Here is a 20,036-nt window from a genome sequence, read left to right as displayed (position 1 = left end):
GTGCCATAACAATTTCTACTATTAATCAACAGTAAAGTGCTGAATTATATTAAATACCTGAATCTCACTCTCCTTTATGAAATTCTTTTATAGATTTCTTATCAAGTCAAAAGAGCCCTTTCTGTTGTAAAAGTTAATTATGCAAACATTATAAAAATAAGTAAGTTTAATTAGGAGCTATATATACATAACAGAACTTCTGCTTTTTCTTTAAGTACAGCTGACATAATAGAGATAGAAAAACATGCATTTATAAAGATACTTAAACTGAAGGAGACACTGCTATAGAATTTCTACTACTCTGGCATACAGCCTTTTACTATGTTATAATGGTACTAATGATGCTTATATTTCTGGACTGGGTGGATAAGAATCACACCACCAACATGTTTTAGTTTCTTTTGCAGCTAAAGAACTCGATTTGTAAATTTACACTACGGCATACATTTAATCTATTTATTTCTCATTAGAGTATATCATAGTTTGAGGTTCAACTTTGAACAAACTTTACACCTAGTCACATAACCAACACAAGGAAGACATTAGTGCAAAAGGGAAGCTGTTAGTTGTACATGATGAGGACTCTTCCCCTAACTGCATGATGTGAGAGAACAATTGTCAGATTAAAAGTTCAAGTGGATTACCATGAGAACAAGAGAGATGTTCTTCTCTCAAATTTAGCACAGATTTCCAGAGGATCAAGAGGAAAGCAGCCTCAGTTAAAACTAGAATAAGGTTAAACCCCAGTTCAGAAAGGTGATATATAGCTCCAAAATTTGTCATACTATGAAGGCAGTATTCTCAAAAAGAGCTCCAAACAAAACTGCAAATCAAAATGTGCATTTAAGTTGAAATTGGCCAACTGCTGCATAGAAACTTGCTCACACACAACAGTCACATTAAAGTCAGTGCATAGAGAAGATAAAAAGCACTTATGGTAGTTGCAAATGTTAATAAGTCTATACAACTTGCACAGTTTAACAAGTCCATAGAAAGAGAATAAAGTAAGAGCAGAAATGCTCAAGCAAAACAAAAAAAATTACCTTCCAACTCTATAAAATCCACACAACAACTGTAATAAAGACATCAGTGGAAAATATTCAACTTAGTCCTAAACACCTAACAGGCAATTCAGACCAGAATAGACAAGCCTTTGGCAAACAATTTTAATAGTCTAAATATGGCACTACATTTCTAAATAATCCACAAAATATATGGCATATTCAAATATTGGTTAACCAACTCTGCAGATGCAATACTAACAACGCTTTCACCAGTGAGAGCAAGACAGAACAAACTAAGGGAATACTGGTATATCACAACAGTGCTCAAGAAAAACATTGTCACCAAGTTTAAGCAGTTGAGGTCATCTACCTGGACTTGTGCAAAGCGCTTGACACTGTCCAGCACAACATCCTTCTCTCTAAACTGGAGAGGCATCAATTTGATGGATGGACCACTCGGTGGATAAAGAATTGGCTGGATGGCTGCACGGCTGCACGCAAAGAGTTGTGGTCAACGGCTCAATGTCCACTTGGAGACCAGTAACGAGTGGTGTCCCTCAGGGATCAGTGTTGGGACCAATGTTGTTCAACATCTTTGTCGGCGACATGGACAGTGGGATTGAGTGCGCCCTCAGCAAGTTTGCTGATGACACCAAGCTGTGTGGTTTGGTTGATACGCTGGAGGGAAGAGATGCCATCCAGAGGGATCCTGACACGCTTGTGAGGTGGGCTGATGCCAACCTCATGAAGTTCAACCAAACCAGGTGCAAGGTCCTACACCTGGGTGGGGGCAATCCCAGGCACAGCTACAGGTTGGGCAGAGAAGAGATTCAGAGCAGCCCTGCAGAAAAGGACTTGGGGGTGTTGGTTGATGAGAAGCTTAACATGAGCCGGCTTCAGTGTGCGCTCGCAGCCCAGAAAGCCAACCATATCCTGGGCTGCATCAAAAGAAGCGTGACCAGCAGGTTGAAGGAGGTGATCCTGCCCCTCTGCTCTTGTGAGACCTCACTTGGAGTATTGTGGACAGTTCTGGTGTCCTCAACATAAAAAGGACATGGAACTGTTGGAACAAGTCCAGAGGAGGGCACGAGGATGATAAAGGAGCTGGAGCACCTCCCGTATGAAAACAGGCTGAGAGAGTTGGGGCTGTTCAGCCTGGAGAAGAGAAGGCTGTGTGGAGCCCTCATAGCAGCCTTCCAGTATCTGAAGGGGGCCTACAAGGATGTTGGGGAGAGACTCTTCCTTAGGGACTGTAGTGATAGGACAAGGGGTAATGGGTTCAAACTTAAACAGGGGAAGATTAGGTTAGAGATAAGGAAGAAGTTCTTTACAGTGAGGGTGGTGAGGCACTGGAATGGGTTGCCCAAGGAAGTTGTGAATGTTCCATCCCTGGCAGTGTTCAAGGACAGGTTGGATGGAGTCTTGGGTGACATGGTTTAGTGCGAGGTGTCCCTGCCCATGGCAGGGGGGTTGGAACTAGATGATCTTAAGGTCCTTTCCAACATTAACTATTCTATGATTCTATGATTCTAAGTCATGCTTTGACAACAGCACTCAAACTGCACACTATTATCTATGGAGCAAAACAAATTTCTCTAGCTTTTCAGGAATGTGTCCTGCATAGCATATGTTATAATTCACTATAACACGAGCAGCAAGGCACTGCAACGTAGTATGATTTATAGGCTGGATTAAGTTTTTTGCTATTTTCTTCTCATCCAGCAAATCACTAGCAGTTTGTTTATGTGAGTTTGTGGCATCAAAGTGTGAACCTGACTTGATAAGAAAATTCATGATGCCTGGATGGTTGTTCAGTGCAGCAATATGTAAAGGACTGTTGTTATCAGAGTCTCTGACATTTATATTAGCACCACATTCCACCAGGATGGCAGTAACTTGCAGAGAGGGGAATTTGCACACTGGGTAGCGACCCACACATGTAGTATTCTTGTCAACAGCGAGGTGAAGTGGACTGAAGTTATTCTTCCCTCTAGGCTGAAGCTTGAGAAACTTGTAAATAGTCTGTTTCTTAAAATGCTCCTGTTCTGAGCTGCAAGGTACTTTTTCCAACAAGCAAATTAAATGCAGAATGATAGAAAGGGCTTTATTCAGCTGTATTGGATCAGGAGGGACTTGGATTTGTTCCATGGCCCGCTCTATTTCAAGAACACTTTTGCACAATATACCCATGAGATCATCAAATGTAACAGTAGTGCCTAGCAGGCCTTTTGCCCTGTCCTGCAGCATGAAGGAGAAGAGTTCAGCAAATGATAGTAAACTGCTGGCTGTCATAGGGCTCAGTGGATCTAGATTGCTCTGCTGCATGTCCAAAGCATATTTCCATAAATTGATGCATCGCTTAAAGTTTCCAGAGTCTGCATAGACAGCACCTCTATATCTAATATAGTAGGATGTATCCGGGTGAGAAGGACCAAGAATACGTTCTCTAATTAATAGTGCTTGCATTCTCATCTCATCAGGGTCTGCGATAAGATTTTCTAGCTCTTCTGAGTTGTTTACCTCTTTAGCATAATCATAGGCCATAAATAGGGTTTGCGGCACAGGTTTGTTCAGGATACTGGTCCTATCGCTGTATCTCATTTCCATAGCTTGCTTCCAGTATTTCAAAGCACCAAGCAGATCTCTCTTTTTGTCCACGAATGTTGCTCCTAGAAGTTCCAGAGCATTTATACGTTCTATCTTACTGGTCTGTTCATGTTGGGTCAGAAAGTCCACAATATTTGTGTGGCCTGTCACACTGGCTGACAGAAGGGGAGTCATTCCATAGCCATCCTTTTCCATCTTAGCACAATACTTGAGAAGCATCTTCATGATCTCTAAACTTCCTGATTCTGCACAGTCATGTAATGCAGTGTTTCCTATCAAAAGAAGAAAAACAAATACATAAATTATAATAAAATTATAGCTCAAATATCACCACACTAATAGTTAAAAAAATAAAAATAAAATCTGCTTTGACATCTACAGACTATGAAAGGATTAAAAGACAAGTTAAAACATTCAAGACCAGATTAAAACATCAAGGCTACCGGGCAGCTATAGAAATCAAAATGCTTGACATTATTACCCAAAAGAATTAAACAGATTTTAAGGACATGTATGTCTCATTACTCAAAACTTAAACCAGAATTCTCTGCTACATGAGCAATTTTGTATCTGCTTTCAATTATAAAACAGAAACTTAAGCTTGCCATCTTAAGTGGTTGTTTTCCCATCTTACCTTGTCAAATTTCCTTACTATCTTAATCAAAAGTACAAATAAGTTCTGTATAAAAATTAAAGCTGTGCTAACTCAACATTGGCCTTGCTCACCTCTACGCTGTACCTCTTATTCTATCTTTCATCCAAAGCCTTTGATTAAAGTGTTCCAAAGTAATAATTGTATACAAAGGCAAATGCAACTCATCACAACAGGCCCTTCGTCTCAGCTGGGGCCTCAGAGACTGACAGAATATTTTGAGGGACCTGCTTATTTTGTCAAGCCTATGTATAAACACAGACAAACAGTTCTTAGCACTTTATTAGGTCTTTACTCTGAAGTCCCACAAGAACCCTTTTGCTCAGGATTCCCAAAAGCCACCCCCACCCCAAAACCCAACCTAACCACCCCAAAAACCCAAAACAAAGAAAAAAACCCAAAACCAACCCCCCCCCAAAAACAAAGCAAAAACCCCCAAACAACAAAACACACACAACCCACAACAACGACGAAAAAACCCACCACAAACAATGCCTTCAACCCACACCGTGGTTAAATATTTAACTACCATGCTTCGAGTAGAAGAACATTTTGCTTAAGATCATATATGAGTATTTACCTGGGGGATACATGAAGATGGACAACCAATAACTCCCTGCCCACCCCCCCCGCCCCCCCATGATAAAACCTCTTGTGTGACTAATTGTTTTCAAAACTACACAGTTTAAACCAAGCTTGTTTTTCATATATACTACGGATTCAGGCATACCTACTTTTCAGCCTCTGTCATGGTTTGAGCCAGGCCGGTAACTCGGAACCATGCAGCCACTCACTCACTCCCCCCCGCTTCTTCCTCCCCCCACTCCCGGAGGGATGGGGAGGAGAATCGGAAGAATGTAACTCCAATGGGTTGATATAAGAGCAGTCCAGTAACTAAGCCTAAGGTATAATACAAAACCGCTACTACTACCACTAATAATAATAATGATAAGGGAAATAACAAGGGGAGAGGATACAATTGCTCACCACCCGCCGACCGATACCCAGCCCCACCCACGCAGTGATCTAGGCCTTCCGGGTAACTCCCTCTGGTTTATATACTGGGCATGAAGTGTCATGGTATGGAATATCCCTTTGGCTAGTTTGGGTCAGGTGTCCTGTCTCTGCTTCCTCCTGGCTTCCCCTCCTCCCTGGCAGAGCATGAGACTGAGAAAGTCCTTGGTCAGAGTAAACATTACTTAGCAAAAACTAAAACCATCGGTGTTATCAGCGTTGTTCCCAGGCTGAAAGTTAAAAAACACAGCACTGCACCAGCTACTAAGAAGGAGAAAAATGACTGCTATAGCTGAACCCAGGACAGTATCCACCCCTTATTCCATACCATTTGCGTCATGCTCAGATCCCACATCTCTCAACACACCATCACCCCTGTCCCATATATACACATATATATACATCCCCACCCACACACAAAGAGAAAGATATCATTCCCTAGTCCATGGACCAATCCCTAGAAAATTGCTGAATTCATCCAGTCCATGATGTCAGGCTCCATCTCTTGTAATAGTCTTTCAGGGCAGGAGGGACGGTGTGTAGTGTTGGGTTGTTGCCTGCTGATGACACCGCCAAACTCGTCTGGTCACTGCTGAGCTCGTCTGGTTTCGTCAAAATTCATTCTTTGTTGGGGTGATGATCGGAGGGAAGTCAGGGTCAGTTGCTGGCGACCTGAAGATATCTAGCTGGTGGGCTATAAAAGTGTTATAGAGCAGGCAACAGCATACAATTGAGTTCATTGGCTGCTTTCCCCCAAAATTAAATCCCCTTGAGGTACACATCGGACTTCCCCATCTTCCTGCATTACCCACCAAGTATATCCAGGTCCCTGAGCAAAAGCAACCCCACGAGTGGGTTTGCCTTTACCTGAAGCAGGAATAACCCAGACTGTCTTCCCCAACAAATTCTTTAGGTGCACCACAGGAACTTTATCCCACTCTACGGTACGTAAAAGTTCTGATTGGGCTTGTCCAGCCCTGTTGGCAGATCCCCTCATGTTGACCAACCAGGTGGCTTTTGCTAAATGTGTATCCCAGTGTTTGAAAGTCCCACCACCCATTGCTCTCAGTGTAGTTTTTAACAGCCCATTGTACCGTTTGATTTTCCCAGAGGCTGGTGCATGATAGGGGATGTGATATATCCACTCAATACCGTGCTCTTTGGCCCAAGTGTCCATAAGGTTGTTCCGGAAATGAGTCCCATTGTCTGACTCAATTCTTCTGCTGTATCGCCCCACACAATAATGTCATCAATGTATTCCTCCCGGCTTCTTGTGCCCCTCCTCACTGGCAGAGCATGAGAGACTGATAAAGGTCTTGATCGGGGTAAGCGTTACTTAGCAACAACTAAAACACTGGGGTGTTATCAGCGTTGTTCTCAGACTAAACATGAATAACATAGCAATGCACCAGCTACTAAGAAGGAGAAAAATAACTGTTACAGCTGAACCCAGGACAGTATTCCAACCATCCCTTCCTCACTTTCTCTTCTAATCTTTCACTTTCTGAAACTTTACATGTAAATTAATCTGCTGCTTCTTCCTCATACTTGTTTGTGGCCCATCAGAAGAAAAATTGTCAACGCATTTCAAGACTTGCTTATCACTCTCGATTCCAGTTAGCAGAAAGACAGTAGTAAGGATGAACAGTAGTTATTCAAGACAAACCAAGTCTCAATCGAAACACACTGCATAATAAGAATTTAGCTACCACACTAATCAAATCCATACCAAAGGTGCACAAAACCCTATTTTTAAGATTATGAATAAAGATTAACAGGTTTTTACAATTACAGTAGGAGCTGTGACCACATTTTGTCGCCTCAAACAATTTTTTGAGTGTAAGTTCCAAACATTAAAAAAATACCACAAACACAACCCACAAACAAAACAAATAAAAAAACCCCAACCACATATACACAAAAAACCAAACAAACCACAAAACATTAGATTGTTTATTAATATACAGTGAGCTTAACTTCCTAAGTGTTCTTTTTCCAACATGTTTCTGAGTAGCAGCCAACTGTTTTACTAGCTCTTACCAAAAAAATAAGCTGAGGAAGACACCTCACACAAACTGATACCCAAAACAATCTGTTAGATCAAGACTCATGAAACTAAACCCAGGTCTTAATAGGAAGTGATTTTCAGTCTCAAATACCCTAGGCAACCTTTGTCACTAATGGGAGCATTAAGGCAGTGATAGGAGCTTCACCTATAAGCTGGTCTGGTCACACTACAGTTTCTACAGAGACCAACAAAATTTCCAGTCACAAGAGCAGATATTTTTCCAAATTTATGTGGATTAAAGTTTGGTTTGTCAACTGTAATTTATTAACTGTAATTCCTTCTTTATTATGGAAAACTGTTCATACCTCCAGATTGACAAGCATGAGACCTTTAAAATCCTAAAATAGAAAGAGATCAAAAGCAGACAAATATACAAAACCAGCTTGCCGATACACAGACACATTATAAAAGTCATCTTGCTGTGCTGGAGAAAATCTAGTTAAAACTTAACTATAGCTGTCAAACCACAAGTAAATACTGACTGGCTCTTCAGGCCATCTGCACTTCTGGAATACTCAGTGATGAAGCCAAAACCAGATCCAGCTGGGTGTAGGCTGAGCCACCAATTAATGTAGCCAGTTTAGGGTGCATTCAAGTCCATACTACCTCACTCACAGCAGAGCTCTGAAACACCAGAAAGGTCTTTTGGTGGGTGCCAATTCCAATGCCAATCTAGATATGGCCTGGGATGAAAGAGATTCAGAACTACAAGTGCTTGTACCAATGTACGTCAGAATCTTGTGTTAGCTGGGCATATTTAACATTTAAATTTTGAAATATTACTGTACAGAGTTTAAGTTATATTTGAGGTGTTGGTTGATTCAAAAAATAAAAAAAACCCTCTCAAAAATCTTTTATTACAGAACATACTGTACTCGTTGAAATACAAGAGTCATCCTTAGGCCACAACTATTTCATCTTTATATATTATCAATCATTCACAATCCTTTATTTTCTACTTTCAAGTAAATATTTTTAAGACAAATCAAAATGCACCAGTAACACCAAAGTTCTTACAATTGTTTAACAACTACTGATATACATCTTGCTAGCTTTGACAATAGGATCAATGGCAGCTATTCATATTACACATATAACCTTCCCCTTTACACTCTTACCAGATGCCAGACATGCATGCAGACATTGCCAGACATTGATAGCGCAAAAACTCACACAAATTAAGCTTAGCCATTGTCTACATAAATTCAATTACAAACCAACAGTTTAAATGTCATTAACTTAATTCGTTATTTGACATTAATAATTCGTTGACGTCATCTACCTGGACTTGTGCAAAGCATTTGACACTGTCCCGCACGACATCCTTTTCTCTGAATTGGAGAGACATCAATGTGATAGATGGACCACTCGGTGGATAAAGAATTGGCTGGATGGCCGCACGCAAAGAGTTGTGGTCAACGGCTCAATGTCCAGTTGGAAAACAGTAACGAGTGGTGTCCCTCAGGGATCAGTGTTGGGACCTGTCTTGTTCAACATCTTTGTCAGCGACATGGACAGTGGGATTGATGCGCCCTCAGCAAGTTTGCCAATGACACCAAGCTGTGTGGTTCGGTTGATACGCTGGAGGGAAGGGATGCCATCCAGAGGGACCTTGACATGCTTGTGAGGTGGGCCAATGCCAACCTTATGAAGTTTAACCAAGCCAAGTGCAAGGTCCTACACCTGGGTGGGGGCAATCCCAGGCACAGCTACAGGTTGGGCAGAGAAGAGATTCAGAGCAGCCCTGCAGAAAAGGACTTGGGGGTGTTGGTTGACGAGAAGCTTAACATGAGCCGGCTTCAGTGTGCACTTGCAGCCCAGAAAGCCAACCGTATCCTGGGCTGCATCAAAAGAAGCATGACCAGCAGGTTGAAGGAGGTGATCCTGCCCCTCTGCTCTCGTGAGACCTCACTTGGAGTATTGTGGACAGTTCTGGTGTCCTCAACATAAAAAGGACATGGAACTGTTGGAACAAGTCCAGAGGAGGGCCAAAAGGATGATAAGGGGGCTGGAGCACCTCCCATATGAAGACAGGCTGAGAAAGTTGGGGCTGTTCAGCCTGGAGAAGAGAAGGCTGTGTGGAGACCTCATAGCAGCCTTCCAGTATCTGAAGGGGGCCTACAAGGATGTTGGGGAGGGGCTCTTCATTAGGGACTGTATTGATAGGACAAGGGGTAACAGGTTCATACTTAAACAGGGGAAGTTTAGGTTAGAGATAAGGAAGAAATTCTTTACAGTGAGGGTGGTGAGGCACTGGAATCGGTTGCCCAAGGAAGTTGTGAATGCTCCATTCCTGGCGGTGTTCAAGGCCAGGTTGGATGGAGTCTTGGGTGACATGGTTTAGTGCGTGGTGTCCCTGCCCATGTCAGGGGGGTTGGAACTAGATGATCTTAAGGTCCTTTCCAACACTTACTATTCTATGATTCTATAATTTACAATGGAGATATGCAGAACTCATGGAAATATTCCTAAACCACCAAGTATTTTCAGTACTCTCTTCACCTGGATCTCCTTCATTAAGAGATTTGCTTTTTTATTAGTAGTATAATTATTTACTCAAACAGTGGTTATTAACAGCATATCAGAAGTAGGGTAATTTTTTAGCTACTTATATTGTAGTAGACCTTAGAGACCACAGTTATTCCATGCAATGCACAAAACAATAAAGGAAAGTGATCACCACTAATTTTTAGTGGCTGCACCTCACTTCAGTTTGACTGGATAGAACACCAGCAGGAAGGAAATATAAGAATACAAGCTTCTATAAACTAAAAGTGGACATGGGCACATAGATGGATATAGAGCTGCCAACTTAAAAAAGAAAAAAAACACACCAACCAACAAAACACACACAAAACCCAAGCTTAAGAATTAACGAGAATTCCAGACACCTACCTAGCAATTATCAAGTGTTAAATTTGAGGAAGAATTTAAGAGGACATGGCAGTTAGCCTTGCTATCTAATTCAAGGTCTATGTTCCACATTACCTATAAATCCAACTGGATAAGGATGGCAAATCAACTATTAACCACTTCAAAAATACTATATTGTCTATAGTGACAGGAGTAAACAGTGCCTGAATACTATATATGTAATTCTGCAGTTAGGTCAATCCAATTTTTGTAAAATATTAAAATTGACATTATATCTACTACTGTATTAAAGAGGAAATAGGCTGAAAAGCAGCAAATGCCCTTTGAAAGTCATTCTCTCTGATAAGCAGCTAAGAAAAATATACAGAGATATTGGACAATTTTTTTAAGCATTCTTTAAGTTAAGGATGATTATTTCAAAGCAGACTTCATAAAATTTTCTTAACGCATTTTTAATTCTTAAGTGATCTGCTGGAATTTGATCACATGTAGAAGCTAGCTAAAATCACATGGAACTAGGTGGACAGGCTGAGAGAGTTGGGCTTGTTCAGCCTGGAGAAGAGAAGGCTCAGGGGAGACCTTAGAGCAACCTTCCAGTACCTAAAGGGGGCCTACAAGAAAGCTGGTGAAAGAGGGACTTTTTCATAAGGACGTGCAGTGATAGGACAAAGATGAATGGCTTTAAGCTGATAGAGGGGAGATTTAGATTAGATATTAGGAAGAAGTTCTTTACTGTGAGGGTGGTGAGGCACTGGAACAGGTTGCCCAGAGAAGTTGTATATGCCCCATCCCTCGCTGTGTTCAAGACCAGATTGGACGGGGTTTAGCAACCTGGTCTAGTGGAAGGTGTCCCTGCCTATGGCAGGGGGGTTGGAACTAGATGATCTCTAACGTCCTTTCCAACCCAAGCCATTCTATGATTCCAACGACGAGAAACTTCTCATTCTTGCACAAGAATAAAATTTGACTGGAAATATTATGCTAGTCGCAGCACTTCTCTGCTAAAGAAGGTACTGTTATATTGCAGTATATTGCATTGTTAATACTGCTTTATATCTATATAAAACTCTACTATTCGTACTACTTAATAATGTTCTCTAACTAAATACAAGAATAAAATGAAATAAGCCAAATCTCAAAGGCAAATTAGGTAAAAAAAAAATGAAATTGATGTCATAGTTTCATTCCCTCATTATATTCCTACTTTAATAGAGTAGTATGAACATTACATGAATGCTTCATGTACCACAGAACTAATTCCCTAACTATCCAGTCTTACCACTCATCTAGGAAAGTGTGTCTAATGAAGTTATGTCTTTCTATGTCAGAGGCAAATTATTCTCAAAATAGGCTGGAAGCTTGTGACATGTGGAGGAAAGAATATTAACTACACCCACTTCCTAAAAAAAAAAATCTATCCAGAAGGTTCTTGGAGGGTGTGGAAGACAGCTTCCTGACCCAACTGGTGAGTGAGCCAACTAGGGGAGACTCCCAGCTAGATTTGCTGTTCGCAAACAGAGAAACACTGGTGGGAGATGTGATGGTTGGAGGCCATCTTGGGCAAAGCAATCACGAAAAGATAGAATTTTTGATCCTTGGAGAAGTCAGCAAGAAGGTCAACAAAACCTCCATCTTAGACTTCCGGAGGGCTGACTTTGGCCTGTTTAGGACGCTGATCAGCAGAATGCCTAGGGGAACAGTACAGAAGGACAAAGGGGTTGTCCTGGTTTTGGCTGGGATAGAGTTAATTTTCTTCCTAGTAGCTGGTACAGGGCTGTGCTTTGGCTTTAGTGTGAGAATAATGAAGATAATACACCAATGTTTCAGTTGTTACTCAGTAGCACTTACTGTGATCAAGGACTTTTCAGCCTCTCATGCTCTGCCAGTGAGGAGGGGCACAAGAAGCCAGGAGGGAGCAGAGACAGGACACCTGACCCAAACTAGCCAAAGGGGTATTCCATAGTGAGCATGTTATATGCTCACTATATAAAGTGGGGGGAGTTAGCCAGAAGGCACCGATCACTGCTTGGGGATAGGCTGTGTATCGGTCAGTGGGTGGCGAGCAATTGTACTGTGCATCTCTTGTGTTTATTGGGTTTTTTTCCTTTCCCCTCTAAGTTTTATATTATCTCCCCTTGTTATTTCCCTTATCATTATTATTAGTAGTAGTGTTAGTATTATATTGTACTTTAGTTATTAAACTGTTCTTATCTCAACCCGCAGGTTTTACATTCTTTCGATTCTCCTCCCCATCCTGCCCAGGGAGGGGGAAAGGAGGGGGGTGAGTGAGTGGCTGCATGGTACTTAGTTGCTGCCTGGGTTTAAACCACAACAGGGATCCAGGAAGGCTGGACACTCTTCAAGAATGAAATCTTCAAGGTGCAGGATCAGGCAGTCCCCATGTTCCGAAAGTTGAACCAGCGGGGAATAAGACCAGCCTGGCTGAACAGGGAGATATTGCAGGAACTCAGGAAAAAAAAAGAGAATCTATCACCTGTGGAAGAAGGGGCTGTCACCCTTGAGGAGCACAAGGATGTTCTTAGGTTATGCAGGGAGAAAATTAGAAAGGCAAAGGCACATCTGGAACTAAATCTGGCCACTGCCATAAAAGATAACAAAAAATATTTTTACAAATATATTAGCAATAAAAGGAGGGCCAAGGAGAACCTCCGTCCTTTACTGGATACCGGGGGAAACCTAGTGACTGAGGATGAGGAAAAGACTGAGGTACTCAATGTCACCTTTGCCTCTGTCTTTAATAGTCACACCAGCCATCCTCAGGGTACTCAGTTCTCCGAGTTGGATGGCAGAGATGGGGAGCTGATTAAAGTCTCCATAATACAGGAAGAAATGGTTAGTGACCTCCTGCACCACTTAGATGTACACAAGTCTATGGGGCCAGATGGGTTCCACCCAAGAGTGCTGAAGGAGCTGGCAGAGGAGATCACCGAGCCACTCTCCATCATTTATCAGCAGTCCTGGTCTAGTGGGCAGGTCCCAGAGGATTGGACGTTGGCCAACATGAGGCCTCTCTACAAAAAGGTCAGGAAGGAGGACCCCAGAAATGATAGGCCTGTCAGCCTGACCTCAGTGCCAGGGAAGGTCATGGAGCAGATCATCCTAAGTGAGATCATAAAGCACGGGAAGGAAAATGGGGGAATCAGGCCCAATCAGCATGGGTTCACAAAGGGCAGGTCCTGCTTGACCAACCTGATCTCCTACGATAAGATGACCTGCATGGTTGATGAGGGCAAGGCTGTAGACGTTGACTATTTGGACTTTAGTAAAACATTTGACACTGTCTCCCACAGCATTCTCCTGGAGAAACTGGCTGCTCATGGCCTGGATAGGTGCATTCTTTGCCGAGTAAAAAACTGACTGGATGGCAGAAGCCAAAGAATGGTGGTGAATGGTGTCACATCTAGTTTTGTGGGAGTGTAGATATGCTGGAGGATAGGAAGGCTCTGCAGAGGGATCTGGACAGGCTGGATCGATGGGTTGTGGCCAGTGGGATGAGGTTCAACAAGGCAAAGTGCCAGGTCCTGCACTTGGGCCACAACAACCCCATGCAATGCTACAGACTTGGGGAAGAGTGGCTGGAAAGCTGGTCATCAGAAAAGAACCTGGGGGTGCTGACTGACAGCTGGCTGAACATGAGCCAGCTTGTGCCCAGGCAGCCAAGAAGGCCAACGGCATCCTGGCTTGTATGAGAAATAGTGTGACCAGTAGGACTAGGGAAGTGATAATCCACCTGTACTCGACACTGGTGAGGCCACACCTCGAATAGTGTGTTCAGTTCTGGGCCCCTCACTACGAGAGATTGAGTTGGTCCAGAGAAGGGCAACGAAGCAGGTGAAGGGCATAGAGCACAAGGCCTATGAGGAATGGCTGAGGGAAATGGGGCTTTTTAGTCTGAAGAAGAGAAGGCTCAGGGGAAACCTTATTGCTCTCTACGACTACCTGAAAGGAGGATTGGGGGAGGAGGTGGCTGATCTCTTTTCCCAAGTAACAAGTGACAGGACAAGAGGAAACAGCCTCAAGCTGTGCCAAGGGAGGTTTACTCTGGATATTAGGAAAAATCTCTTTACGAAAAGGATAGTCAGGCATTGGAATGGGCTTCCCAGGGAAGTAGTGTAATCACTGTCCCTCAAAATGTTCAAAAACCATGTAGACAAGGCCCTTAGCGACATGGTTTAGTGGTGGACTTCACAGTCCTGGGGTAATGGTTAGACTTGATGAACTCAAAGGTCTTTTCCAACCTAGTTGATTCTATGATTCTAAATTTTGCAAAATGCTTAGAAAGTTTTGCTATCCTGAAATTTGATTAAATTTAAATTTTTATTTTTAAACTAAGATAGCAGTGTGATATCATACCAAAGATCTCTTTCTGAAAATACCCACTCAGCTGCTGAACTTTATGGACTGGTCAATCCTTCAAATTAAATAATTTTTTCTTCAGATGTTTAAAATAAACCACATGTATATATTTTTGCAGCCTCACAGATGAAATTAATCACCTACATAAAAGTGTTCATAAAACACTGATTTTCTTTTGAAATGCCTGTCCTGGGTTCAGTTGTAACAGTTATTTTTCTCCTTCTTAGTAGCTGGTGCAGTGCTGTGCTTTTCATGTTTAGTCTGAGAACAATGCTGATAACACACCTATGTTTTCAGTTGTTGCTAAGTAATGCTTACACTGATTAAGGACTTTTCAGTCTCTCATGCTCTGCCAGTGAGGAGAGGCACAAGAAGCTGGGAGGAAGCAGAGACAGGACACCTGACCCAAACTAGCCAAAGAGGTATTCCATCCCACAGCACGTCATGCCCAGTATATAAACTGGGGGAGGCACCTGGAAGACCTGGATTGTTGCTCAGGTTGGGCTGGGTATTGGTCAGCAGGCCTACTTGTCATAGGGGACTCCACACAGCTGCCTTCTATCTCTGATTCTTTCCCACAATATGGTAGGACCCATCAGTAAATAAGGCATATTGCTTCTCACCTTCTGACAGTTTATTATATGGTGGGGCCTCTTCAGCACGCATCACCTCCTCCCCTGCTGACATCCCAAAATCTTTGCCCTCTGGCTAGTCCATGATGACTTCTAGAATGCCTGGACGACTGGGATTTCCTATTCAAGCTTGTTGCGTACTTAGTGCGGCCCACTTAGTCCATGTAGCATCAGTTGCATGATGTGCAGAGGAGACCCTGCCTTTGAACACCCAGCCCAGCCCGGGAAACCAGGCTGCAAGGAGGAGCTGTGCTTCACTTCTGAAGCAGCTCAAACAACTTCATAGGCTGCCATTATCTCATTTTCTTGTATAAAGGGATTAGAATTCCTTATCATAGGAGTTGGAGTAAAATCAGCTCTTCCACCCCACCTGGGAAGCTGCTCACCAAAGACTGGAGCAGCAACTTTCTTGGGAGGATTATCCTTGACCATTGTTTTCCTCTTAAATTCACACACCCGTTCCTCCAGAACTGAGGTAGGTTTTCCATCCCACTTTCTCATGTCTTCTCCGAGATCCTGCAGGTTAAACCATAGGGTGGCCCGTGGCATGTACCTCCTGTACCTTCCCTCTCGGGCAACAGGACGCCTTCTAATAGCTGAGATGCGGGTCTGTACACACGGGGAGCTGGATAGATCGTCTCTTAATTCCTTGAAATCCTGGGACAGGAGATTTACCACAGCTGAAATGATGGAAGGGGTGAGATTGTCTTCCAACTCTTGGAGTTGATGACTCACTTGATCTGCTGTTGGTGCTGCTGCCTCACTCCAGATCATTGTTGCAAATGGGTTGGCATATGATGATGGTGCACTCTCTGTAAATTTGTGCCACATGGATTGACTACATTCAACTTCATCTGGATCTATGGGTGCATTCCCGGCATCCAGCCTATGATAGATCTTCTCTAGAATGGCTAATTCCCTCAGGTACTGGAGGCCTTTCTCTATCGTGGTCCACTTGCCTGGGTGACACATACCATGATCCTTGTAGGGAAACCTTTCCTTCAAAGCTGCCAAGAGCCGCCTCCAAAGGCTGAGGGCTAGTTTCTCTTTTGCAACTGCTTTGTCAATTCCCCCTTCCCTAGCAAGTGATCCCAGCTGCTTGGCTTCCCTACCTTCTAGTTCATGACCGTGGGCCCCATTGTCCCAGCATTGGAGCATCCAGGTGATGATGTGCTCATTTGGAAGACGGCTGAAATCTTTTTTGCATATTCCGCAGCTCCGTCAAGGTCAGGGATCCAGAAGTTACCTCTTCCTCTGATTCCTGTGCTAATTCCTCTCATTAAGATGTCGCCCCCTCTAGTTCATGCGTTGCGTCTTCACCTTCCTTCACTGTGCAAGTTTTTTTTCATGCCTTTCGTTTCCTTTTCCTCTTACTTATAGGGGCAACTGATACTGGCGTGGATTGATCCTTTGTTTCAGCTGCAGTGTCTGTCACTGGAGCTGGAGCGGCTGCAGTGTCTTTCGTCAGGGTTTGAGTAGCTGCTGTGCTTCTTGCTGGGGTTGGGGTAGCTGCTGCGCTTGGGGTTTGAGTAGCTGCGTTGTCTGTTACTTTGCCATCAGATCCAGAGACATCTTTTTCCAGAGATGCTCTGTAGGCATAGGCCAAGCCAGAACAACAGCACAACTTGTCTAGGTGTTCTACTAGTTTTTCCAGATTTCGCACTTGTTCAGGGGTGAATTTCCAAAGCACCGGAGGGGCCCACTGGACTATATACTTGCCCACACTATCCCACACACCCTGCCACTCATGACTGTCCAGTCTCAGGGAAGATCTCTTGGTGGTCCTCTTAGATCATCGTTTAACCTTAGATAAGACCCGAGCCTGACCCTGCTTAGCTTCCAAGATTGGATGAGATTGGGCATTCTCAAGATGGTATGGCCGTGGGTAAAGCACATGCACTCTTTGCAACAACATGCTGATTCCCAGCAAAAGCAGCAGGCAGGTCTCAAGGGTATCGAAAGGATACTCAAAACCTTTAGAACTCTCAAATGCTGCTGTAAATAGCCTGGTGGGGGAGCGGGGAGTGTAAGGGAATGTCTCCTTCATAGGTTGACCCCCCGAGGAGGAAAAAAAAAAAATGATGTGTAATTGCTAAAATTTCCATTACATGCCTCCCAAAGTATAGAGGTGATGACTACGCTGGGAACGCAAGCCAGACCAGTTTCATGATCAATGAGTCTATTGTATTACAAGTCATTACCATGAAGTACAGTGAAACAAGAACCTTAGCCCAGGCTCCCCAGCCGATAAACACTAAAACAGCAAATACTGGCTGCAAGTAAGGTATGACATGCTGAAACTCTGAGGCCAAGCACAACAACTCTGAGAGCAAATAAATCAGCACTGTGATGAGTGACTACTAATCTGAAACAATGAATGCTTATCACAAATATAATTAGACACACTCTGGTCAGATCTGCCGTTATCTCAATCCTTCGTGCCCCACATTGGGCGCCAAAAAGAACTGTCATGGTTTAAGCCCAGCCGGAAACTCAGAACCACGCAGCCGTTCGCTCACTCCCCCCCTTCTTCCTCCTCCCGCTCCCGGAGGGATGGGGAGGGGAATCGGAAGAATCTAACTCCCACAGGTTGAGATAAGAACAGTCCAGTAACTAAGGTATAATACAAAACCACTACTGCTACCACCAACAACAATAATGATAAGAGAAATAACAAGGGGAGAGAATATAAAACTAAAAGGGGAAAAGGAAAAGAAAACAATAAACACAAGTGATGCCCAATACAATTGCTCACCACCCACCGACTGATACGCAGCCTGACCCGAGCAGTGATCTGGGCCTTCCAGGTAACTCCCCCCAGTTTCTATACTGGGCATGACGTGCCATGGTATGGAATACCCCTTTGGCTACTTTGGGCCAGGTGTCCTGTCTCTGCTTCCTCCCGGCTTCCCCTCCTCCCTAGCAGAGCATGAGACTGAACAAGTCCTTGATCGGAGTAAACATTACTTAGCAACAACTAAAAACATCGGTGTGTTATCAGCACTGTTCCCAGACTAAAGTCGACAACAGAGCACTTCACCAACTACTAAGGAGGAGGAAAAAATGACTGCTACTGCTGAACCCAGGACAATGAGCCGAAAAGTTAACCATAACCTGCAATAATCAATATGCTTTTTAGGCCAATATCATATTCACATACAAGTTTCAGATGTAACAAAAGACAGCAATTAGAATAAGAGGTCCACATAAATATGATCACAGGAAAAAGGACGTAAGTCTTTGCTTTGAACAATGTGTCAGGATAATTGTAAAGAGAGGCAAACAGATGTTCTTCATGATCTGTGCACCACTGGAAGTCTTCCTGTTGTGATCACAGGCACGTGAACCTTCATTTCCTTAATTCTAAAATACATTTTTGTTTACTAACACTGGAAAGAAAGGTCCAAAAGGATTCAAGAATTTGAGGGAAAGGAGGAGTAAAAAGCAAAGTGATTATTCATTTCCAATGTAGAAAAAAAAAAAAATTCTCCTTTATCTATCTTTCCCTATTCTAGTCTTAGTGGCACAGGTGAATTTTATGTACTGCATTTTTGGTTTGTTAAGAAACAGCATGAAATACACCCCAAGTTTTACACAATATATGCTCATATATTTATTACTACACAAACCTGCTACAATAGTTCTCAGCAAATCAATTTGCTTTTTGCACATGCATAAATCCAAAGACTTTATATTAAAATGTATCAATTTTTAATTACATTTTATAGTCAGTATTAAATTAGCATGCTGAAAAAACTTGCAAAAATATAGCTAAATACACTTCACCTCTTACTGGAAAAAAAATTTACTGTATGAGACTAGTGGAATATTTTTGGATGTCAGTCTCCTCAAGTACATGAGTAACTTCACTCCTATTTACTAGAAGGAAAAATTAAATTATGAACTTACCTTTAACACTTTTTCTGTTAACATCAGCTCCTTTTTCAAGTAAATACTGAGCAATCTCTTTGTGACCTTTGTAACATGAAATCATCAAACATGTATGCCCATGACGGTTTGACACTTCCAAGTCTGCTTTGTGTTCCACAAGATATTTTACTATTTCCAGGTGACCATCAAAACAGGCAGCTCTAAGTGGAGTTGAATTTGTTAGAGTTGTGTTGTTGACAGATGCACCATGATCTAACAGACACTGAACCACCTTCAAGTGGCCAGCAGCTGATGCTGCCCATAATGGCGGAGCTCCCTCAATGGTCTCACCATCAAAATTAACTGAACCACCAATTTCTATGGAAGCAGAACAATAGTCCAACAAGTATTCCACCATGTCAATGTGCCCGTAACGGGCTGCCATCAAAAGTGGTGTGGCACCATTGGTTTTTTCTGACATTAGTAAGGCCACCTCTTCTCTGGTTTTGCTTGCCAGTAACTTGGAAAGGAGTCGCAGCTTGCCATCACGAGCTGCATTGAACACTGCTGTCTTTAGATCCATTTAGTCTACCTCTGTTTCTTGAAGGATACACACCTGCCTTTTTCAGAGTCACAAACAAAAGCTTATTAGAAACACACAGCCCAAACAGAGCATCCCCAACTTTTTCTCAGATCAGGCATAGGGGATAACACCGAGATTGAACAAGGTCCTGACAAAGCACAGGCTGCACTTGATAACTCTGCAAAAGAAAAGAATTCTGAATGTTTTTACCTTCTACTCCTCAAATAAGTATATACATTTTTTTGACAGCTATACTCAAACCACTGGTTGTGGAGCACCAACATCCAGCTGCCTTCCATGGGGCTTTCCTGGACTGCACAGGAGGACAGTGCTCCTCAAGGAAAGAAGCTGGATC

At 42.8% G+C, this 20,036-nt stretch overlaps 1 protein-coding gene across 1 annotated transcript; it reads right to left on the bottom strand.

Annotated features, from left to right (window-relative positions):
- Positions 1-2,573: 2,573 nt before the first annotated feature.
- Positions 2,574-19,681, bottom strand: LOC115619196 (protein fem-1 homolog C-like). The gene is made up of 2 exons (XM_030511239.2): positions 19,138-19,681; positions 2,574-3,883 (listed from the first exon to the last, which is right to left on the bottom strand). Exons 1-2 carry the CDS (start codon positions 19,679-19,681, stop codon positions 2,574-2,576), a joined length of 1,854 nt encoding a protein of 617 aa, XP_030367099.1.
- Positions 19,682-20,036: the final 355 nt, after the last annotated feature.

The sequence above is a fragment of the Strigops habroptila genome, chromosome W (assembly GCF_004027225.2).
Source record: "Strigops habroptila isolate Jane chromosome W, bStrHab1.2.pri, whole genome shotgun sequence".
Taxonomy (NCBI): domain Eukaryota; kingdom Metazoa; phylum Chordata; class Aves; order Psittaciformes; family Psittacidae; genus Strigops; species Strigops habroptila.
The sequence above is the reverse complement of the archived record's forward strand: the minus strand, read 5'-3'. Positions and strand labels throughout refer to the sequence as shown.